Source organism: Mycetomoellerius zeteki, unplaced genomic scaffold, assembly GCF_001594055.1.
Source record: "Mycetomoellerius zeteki isolate Tzet28-1 unplaced genomic scaffold, Tzet1.0 scaffold154, whole genome shotgun sequence".
Lineage (NCBI taxonomy): Eukaryota > Metazoa > Arthropoda > Insecta > Hymenoptera > Formicidae > Mycetomoellerius > Mycetomoellerius zeteki.
In genome coordinates this window covers 189,578-198,828 of record NW_017256489.1, presented here as the reverse complement: position 1 = coordinate 198,828, position 9,251 = coordinate 189,578, and the positions used below count along the sequence as shown (strand labels likewise).

The following is a 9,251-nucleotide window of genomic DNA, read 5'->3' as shown; positions in this document are numbered from 1 at the left end:
TTAATAGAACATTTCATTAAAATCGAGGAATTTTAAAGATTTCCGACCGCCATATTGGTTCAGCCATTTTGAATCCAGAATAAAAATCGAATTTTAGAAAGCAGGATAAATCTTAACAAAAGGGAACCAAGCTCCGATAACTTTAACTTTAAGATATATTGTCTAGAATTTTTAAATTTAAAATTCGGATTCGATATCAACGAAAGCGAAAATCATTCAATACTACATTTCGCTGAAATTGAAGAATTTTTAACATTCCCATCCGCCGTATTGATTGAATTTTTAAATTCTAGGTTCGGATTCGGCATTAACAACCCCGAAAACCTTCTAATACTTCATTTCGCCGAAATCAAGAAACTTGGCATTTCCGTCCGCCATATTGGTTTCGCCATTTTGAATTTTTAAATTCTAGGTTCGGATTCGGCATCAACAACCGCGAAAACCCTTTACTCTAACAACCTCAACGAAAAGAGGCTTCAGGGTACGTAACACGCCAATTTTAAGAGAGGATCAACGGAAAGGAAGTACTCTGAGAGCCTCAACGAAAAGAAGCTTCAAGGCACGTAGCATTTCCGTTCGCCAAATTGGTTCAGCCATTTTGAATTTTCAAAATTTAAGATTGGTTTCGGCTTCAGCGACCCCGAAAACCTTTTAATACTACATTTCGCAAAAATCGGAAGACTTTTAGCATTTTCGGTAAAACTTCAATCCGCCATATTGATTCAACCATTTTGAATTTCCAAATTTTGAGACCGGATTCGAAATCGGCGACCCCCAAAACCTTTAGATACGACAAACTAATACTCAAACTAATACTCTAACAGCCTCAACGAAAAGAGGCTTCAGGGCACGTAACACGCCAATTTTAAGATAGGATAAAAATACAACTGAGCGATAATTTATTTTTTTAGGATATTCATCATTGATAATGAATGGAAAGTCAGACTGATTTTCCATCAAAATTGATAGTTTTAAGCTATTAAATAGTTAATTGTCAATTCTCACAAAATAAATTATCTCTAAAATGTAACTTTATCGTATCAGCTGAATATTGAATTTCGAGAATTACGATTCAGAACTGAGAGATAAAAATGAAAATCAGTTTTCATTTTTGACTTTTTCTGCCTCCGAGTTAAAAATTATACTCATACATTATTCATACATTTAGAGAGATACATCGGCATAAATCGATTACCGGCATATACTTTTTCTTCTGTGCGACATAAAAGTAAAATAGCTAGGCATTCAGAGGAAAATATAACGATATAGTAAATCTAAGCGTTACCGACAAAAGGCACCAAGCCCTCTTGTTCGTAATCGACAAGGTTTTCTTCGCCAGTGCAGCGTGTCATGTCGCTCGACGCGTTCACGCTGAAAGTGCACTTGTGATGTTGCGACCAAAACTCTCGGAACCAGATATTCCGGCAGTTCACTGTCTTATCCGTCAAAGACTTATGGGGAACATTTTTCTCTGTCTGCCCGCCGCATTCGTCGCCTATTCTTGGCCGCAATCTCAAATAGTAGTTGTCGAAATCTATAACATCGGAGTTGAACCGTACTTGTTACACGAATCACATTCAATAAGATTTAATAGTTTCAATATATCATGCTTTTTGCCGAAGAAATTTCTTGTGTCTCACAGTCACGATAAAATTGAAATAAGGATAATTTAATTCAGGAAAGTTGACTTTATTGAAATAAATTTATTTTTTATTTAACCTCTTATACTCCATAAAAGATACAATTTTTCATTTAATTTTTTTATTATATGTATACTTTAACAATAATATATCTTATAATTTGAAAAATCTATTAAAATCTGTTTTTTTAAAGTAATTTTACGTAAGAATTGAAAATAGGAAATTTTGTAAACCTTTAGATCAATCAATTTCTATGATCTTTTCTATTAATGTTATATACATAGGTATATAAAATTAAATGTATTAGATCGGTAATCGACATTAAATACGCTGCAGTAAAAGATGTGTTATAGCGTCTTAAAGGAATATATTTTAACAAGCCATAGCATATTTAACTTGCATCTATTGACAAATTTATTTATAAAGATTCTATCGAATAAAGTGGATTTTATTTTCTAAATAAACATAAATTTTAATTTCTGATAATAAGAACAATAATGCATTATAATTATGTGAAATGTAACCAACAGAACATTCGGCATACATTTATGTCATAAAGTTTGAAATCTTTCAATTATCATAAACTGGTATGTACTTACAAGAAAACCGTAAAATTTCGAAACAGTGATTTTTTATCTTATTATTATTGTAATAAGAATTTAAATAATATAGAAGGATGTAAAGCATTCTTTCTATTATATAAATACAAAATATTTAGGATAAAATAATTTATTATTTTGTTAAAACGTTAATACGTATTGATGTTTTTTTTACACAACCTATGTTGGGGAAAAATATTTAACATGATTTTTATATTTTTCTTCAAAAAGACAACTTGATAAAGTTTCATCACTTTTATCATTATATTTTTTCAATTAAACTTTGAAACTAAATTTACTTAAGTAATCGTGAGTCTCAAAATGACTTTTGAAAGAGACCGTAAAATGGCAAGCAAGATGTTATTTTTAATAACTATAATTTCAACTGCAGTGATACGATTTCTCGATTTCTCTTCAAGAATATAAACGCGACAATGTTCACGTTTGGTATTCGGAAAAAGTTGAACAATATTATTAGCACTTCAAAACTAAAATGCAGCTAATCTCCAATTTATTCAAAGGCAATGTAATCATATATAATAAAATTATTTTCTGAAAATACATCTCTGAGAAGTAAAGATTATTGAATAATATTATGTAGTAATTATCGTTTTATATATCATATATACATATAGTATGTACACTGAAAAAAATGTTTGGTTGAATTTTTTTCGGTGTATATTAAGTAGATTTATGGAACAAAGAATAAGCACTGCAATATTGTTTCAACATAAGTTACTTTAGAAAATTGTAGTGCAGGGACTGACAATTTAAGTAATCAGAAAAAATTATTTGTTATATCTTAGCACCCTCGCTCTTTCGAAACTGATAGTTTGTGGAATGAAAAAATATCCTAATGGTGGTTTTTTTGGTATTTACAATAGTAGATTATAATTTTTAGTAATTTAGCTTGACTAATAAGGGTTTGACATTCCTGTTAATTACTTAGTGCGAAACAGCAAAATGCGCCATTGCGTTCATTTCTTCGATCTACAAATCCTAACTCACAAGTTGGGAATGATGCGACATAATCGGAAGTGGAAAATATTACTCACTTGTCACGTAAGATTAATGAACATCAGGTCAAAGTTGGAACGATATCGCTACTGCGGCAACAAAGTTGCACAGTAAGCAACTGCGGTAACAAGGAATTTCAATTGTGATTCAGTAAAACGGATCAGATACGTTAAGGAATTAAATGAGTCAACTAATTTAAACAAATATACGAGTCATACAAATTAAGTGAATTAAAAATTTAGTTACGTCGATATATTTCACAATATGACACTACATTCTTTTTTTTTAATATTATGTATTTATATATTATATATTAATATAATTTATATATTATATATTTATATATTATATATTAATGTTAAATAAACAATATTAAATATTAAATTATACTAATATTATATATTTATACATTATATTAAACACTAACATTATATACTTATTTAAAATTATAATTCCCTGTAAAAAATTATTAATTTTAATTCTCATTTTATTATTTATCTTTGATCAAAAGTGAACTCAGAGTAAATATTCTTCCAATTAATCGATTATGATAGGATCGCAAAAGCGTAGCGAAGGTCTTTTACCTTTTAGGGCGTTCCTATAGGGCAGAATGGTAATGGCACCTTCAGCCGCGAACTCTTGGTCTCGGACAGGGTAAACTTTGGCGCCCCACGAATCGCTACCCACCCACATGAAATGGCCCGTGCGATTGGCCCTTATTGTTGCCTGAAGCAGCTTCCTGCAACAAGATAAGCTGAGTGATAAGGATAGATGAATTATGAGCAATGATGAGCACAGCTACCATTAACCTACTACAAGTACAATAGGATCTTCTATGACCTCCGCAATCAGTTAACTAAATCCATAACGTCATAAGATATCGTTCCCTATTTCCCTCCTTGCTATTAAATTTATAATATAATTCAAACTTGACAATGTAGCGATATTAAAGTTTTCTATGTTTATTATTTTGATATCTTTTTTTAAATATATGGATGCGTTTATGTAATATCATGCACCTAGTTAAAATATAAGTGATATATATATCTTTTGATTTATCAAAAAAATATTTAAGAGTGTTAAATGCATATAATCGCACAAATATTTGTTGTAACTGCATAAACATTTGAGCTCCTTTTTCTATCTAACTTAATATAAGTATGTAGGTATGTTGTTACAATAATAAGTGTTTGGCTTCGTGATTGACTATTGATTTGTGTTACAAAAAGGAAGATCTAATTTATATCTATAAATTCATGAATTTGTGTATGTACTTATATTGCTGTAATTACACTGTAATTACACTGATAAGATAGGCATTTGCAAAAATTAATTTGTACTACTTATAGTGTTTCTATTCTACTAAAAATATTAGGAAGATTAATGATTTGTACTACTGACAAGTGCGCCGAAAATTGATTCATGCTATTAGTTATTAAAAAAAGAAGAATTTTTCTCACCATCAGTAGCAATTCGTATTATTAAATAAATATTTTTTAATGACAATGAGCTATTTAATCATACTTTAATTTCTTATATTAATTTGTTATATTAAATATTTCTGCTGATGTAATATGTATATAGACACAAATTTAAAAAAAATTTGAAATGATAATAAGCTAATGCTTTACTCTATATATATAAAACATCTTGGTATAATATAGATATAATTATATAATTATTATTTAGAAATCTCATTCGCTGTGGTTTCAACAAAAACTTTTCTCACGTACACATGATGTTGTCAGATTATAATTAGAAACGTGTTCTTATATCTTTTTGATTTTCCGTTACAAACATGAAATACAGAAACAATGATTTCTACAATAATTATTCCTATCTAACTTTGTTAAATAGTCAATAAGGTCGACTCAGCTAGTACTTGACTCAACTCAATTGTAACAATAAGATCGTTGAAAGGACTAGCTCTCGTATTACAACGTCAACTTAAGCTCCGTAGGGAATCATGATGGGATTCAATCGCGTTAATCCGGAAAGATATCGACAGGAGAAACTCTGATAGCAAGCCACAGATCGATATCAACTTATCGGTTCATGGAAATCGAATCGTTTCGGTGTTCCGGTAATGGCTTTTCTCCAGCGTCGGGAAACTCGGTCCAGAAGTCAATTATTTACCTTGCGAGGATCAAGCTGGAGATCGTAAGCAACCGAGAAACATCGCGTCCGACCGGCCCGAAGGACCTGGCTGATGGACGAACAGCGAGAATTTGCGATCGATCGTTATCTTGTAATTCCCGTGAGCTCGGAAAAACAAACTTCCGCGTGTTTACGTCAACGTGCAATTTCTTTGTCCTTTTTCGAAAAGGGCGTCGCGCTCCGTTGTTCACTTCATCGCGTCCATCTTTGTTAACAAAAAGACTTTCAGACGCATTGACTACTAGATATTGATTATAAGAGTTGCTAATTCGTGTATTAATTTCTTCGATATGTTTTTCTTCTTCGATTTTTAAAAGAGAACAAACAGTTCGAATAGTTTCTTTTTAATTATAAGTAAAAGCGTAATATCAATTATTTTTGACAATTCTTTTCAGATTTGTAATAAATTTTTATATGTAATGTAAAATAGATTTATATCTAATAATTTATATATACATATATGTACATAATCTAAAATTATATTTAAAAATTATGTATACAACATAATGAGATTTAATCTTTAGTACATACCGAGGGGGTAATCACTAGCTGAAATATTGTTCCACAGAATACATAATTTCATATGATTTCATCTGATTACAAATAATTTTTTTCACTGCATATGAAGTAATTTAGTAAAATATACGATTTTATTTAATATTATACAACGATTTCTCGTGGTTGCATATGTAATTATTGGATTATACATAGAGATTTTATATGAATTTTATAATGATTTTGAGGACTATGTCCCACGATTACATTAAGTGGTTACCCCCTCGGTACACACCTTAATTTTTGGCACTATTACTACACACGACGGGTCTTTCGTGTCCTGGATTAATTATTTAATTTTCATCACTTATAAAAATTATTAAGCAATTTTTACGTATATTTGGTATCTTTAGAAAGTTGTATATTTATAATAAATTGTATATAAATTATTATATATAATTGTTGTATATAAATCAAAGAAAAAAAATATGCAGGACACGAATGACCCAAAGGTGTGTATTAAATACGTATAATATAAAAAATTAGAGAAATGGTTATAATGTACCTAACTGTAATAGCTATAATTTATAGGCTGCATAATATGTGCACACACATATATATATATATATAGAAAATTTACGAAATACGTCAATTAAAGAGTAAATGAACGCAATAAAGAAAATAAGTTGACAGTTTTTTTAGATTCTTATTCAAATTACAAATTCACAGCAAAATATAGCCACATCTGCGATTTTATTTATCTCCTATAAAGATCACAACGTTATCTCGTGTTGGAAATGAAATCTAGCGTTAAATTTACGATATGAATACGAACTTTAGTTAGCACACAATTAACCTACATGTATAATACTGTTGAAAGCTGGATCTAGTTGATTTAGTGCTATAAAGGTAGTTAGGTAGCTGTGGTGATATTTCATAGCTTAATTACAGTTTCTCCAAATTTCATTACTTAGTGGGAAGCAGTACATTAGAAAGTATTTTAAGACATATTATTACAAAGCGGAAAGGAAAAGGAGGTTTGCTTCAGAGTTCACGATTTAAGGTTTATTTTCAAATTTCAACCCAATTAATTATTAAAGCAATTAAAATCATTATCTAAGTTTTCATTCTTTTCTTATAATTACAGTCAAACACAAAACAATTTAAACATGTTAATCTATGATAAGACGTTAATAACATTATTTTTTTATGCAGAAGTAAAGATAATATTAATTACATTTATACTTGAAATTCTTCCTAACATTCTAGACTGATCCTAGATTGTATTTTACATTTGCCGTGTTACGAACACTGCGAAATAGTTACGTAGAGATATTTAAATTCTTCATTTAGGTAGTCTGCTTTCTCGTTCCCGCATTTTTACTTTCTTCGTCTTTATACATTTTGCCACGAGTAAGCCTCTTTTCCGCTTGGGTCCCGGTTCTACCTAAGAAGATTAGCTGTCGGAAAAAGTAGCCGAAAATCCCTTCTAATAGTTAGCATGGCTATGGGAAACAACATCGCGTCCAAATGGTCGAAGTAGAATTCAATTAAACTTTCTCGTATTGCAAAAAATCGAAATGCAACCGTGCAAAACTTTTCTAATCCGGTGTATGATCCAATCTATGTCACAGTCAAAGTACACAATGCTTGATGTATATGGCTCTATTTGTACATAGAAAATTCGATGTAAGCTACAGTATCAAAGCAAAGCTATTTTACCTAATACAGTTAGTTGTTATCTAATGCAAAAAAAAGAATATAATGCATTTCGATATTGCAAAGAAAAAGAATATAATACATTTTGATATTGATATAGATTATTTGAATGATCTGATATCATAACAAGATATAAAGCTAATATAAAACAAATAAATTTTTTTCATAATTAAATTTCCTGCAAATTTTACATAAGTGTTTTTCTAATAATAAAAAATAAAAAAATTGTATAAGTTAAACAATAAGAATCTTATTTTTAGACCGTATCATGTAAGAAACACAATTAATAATAGAAATTCAAGTCTATACCGATCGATACGCACCGAATTGGTTTTCCGGACTTATAAACGCAATTAAACTACTGGAATAATATCACGAATTAAATTAAATTGACAAGTAATTCTTAAATAATTTTGATACACAATCAAACATCATATTAGCAAGATGTTAATGTGTTGAAAAACTGTAAATAAGTTAAGATGTATAAGTTAAAATAATTTATCACATTTTTATTAACATGTAAATTTAAATACAGCATCCATTAACATCCTTATCAATATAAATAAATATTTTGTTTTCTGCAGAATCGCGACAGTATCTAAATGTTTTAATGTTGTGTTTCAAGCAACACTATTCGCTTCCAAGATATTGGAGAACAATTTCTGAAAGTTACCGATATGTTATTGAATAAAGCGAAGCGCAAACATAAGAGGGCTATCTATAGCTGATCCAGCGATCGATTTCACAATATATCGAGGTCATAGATTGCGATCGGTGACCAGGAATGTAACTATCCACTTCTGCTTCTGTTTCGTTCAGTAAAAGATAAAAGAAGGAAGCCGGAAATGTATATCCGAGCCTCCCACCTTCGGCTGAAAGTTTGACCAGTTTCGAGCGGATTGCAGGATGGTCCAGTCACTCTGTTGTACTATCGATAAGTCCGCAACAAATCGAGAATAACTCTGAAGATACTTCTTGAAACTACATTCGAAATTTTTCAAAGAATATACTGTTCGTACATAACATATAGAAAGCGACAGATATAGTGTTCTTGAAATTATTGTATGAGTGTATTTCCTTCAAAAATGGGTCACTAGATAGTTTATGCCTTGCAAACTACAGTAAATTGAATAAAAGAAATGTTGATAGTCATTTCGCAATCTACAGACCGTATTCCGATATCAGGTTCCTCTTTGTTTACATTCTTTTTTCAGTAATAATTTGATAAGCCGTTTCTTCATGAGCGTTTAACCGAGGGGGTAACCACTTAATGTAATCGTGGGACAGGGTCCTCGAAATCATTATAAAATTCATATGAAATCTCTATGTATAATTCGATAATTACATATGCAACCACGAGAAATCATTGTATAATATTAAATAAAATCGTATATTTTACCAAATTACTTCATATGTAGTGGAAAAAATTATTTGTAATCAGATGAAATCATATGAAATCATGTAATCTGTGTGGAACAATATTTCAGCTAGTGGTTACCCTCTCGCTTTTAACACTTATTTTATAATCTTTATACTACTTATACTTTACATTATTTATTTGCATTTAATATTAATATAATAAATTTTTATATTGTATATTTATATAATTGTACATAAATACATA

At 29.9% G+C, this 9,251-nt stretch overlaps 1 protein-coding gene across 1 annotated transcript in view; it reads right to left on the bottom strand.

The window, feature by feature from the left end:
• LOC108720634 (metabotropic glutamate receptor 8) overlaps positions 1-9,251 on the bottom strand; it is a 179,929-nt gene that overhangs the window by 31,543 nt on the left and 139,135 nt on the right. The window contains exons 7-8 of the mRNA XM_018444757.1: positions 3,841-3,995; positions 1,286-1,534 (exon numbers count right to left, since the gene is read on the bottom strand). Of these exons, the coding sequence (XP_018300259.1) occupies positions 1,286-1,534; positions 3,841-3,995 (404 nt within the window). The remainder of the gene's footprint in view (positions 1-1,285; positions 1,535-3,840; positions 3,996-9,251) is intronic.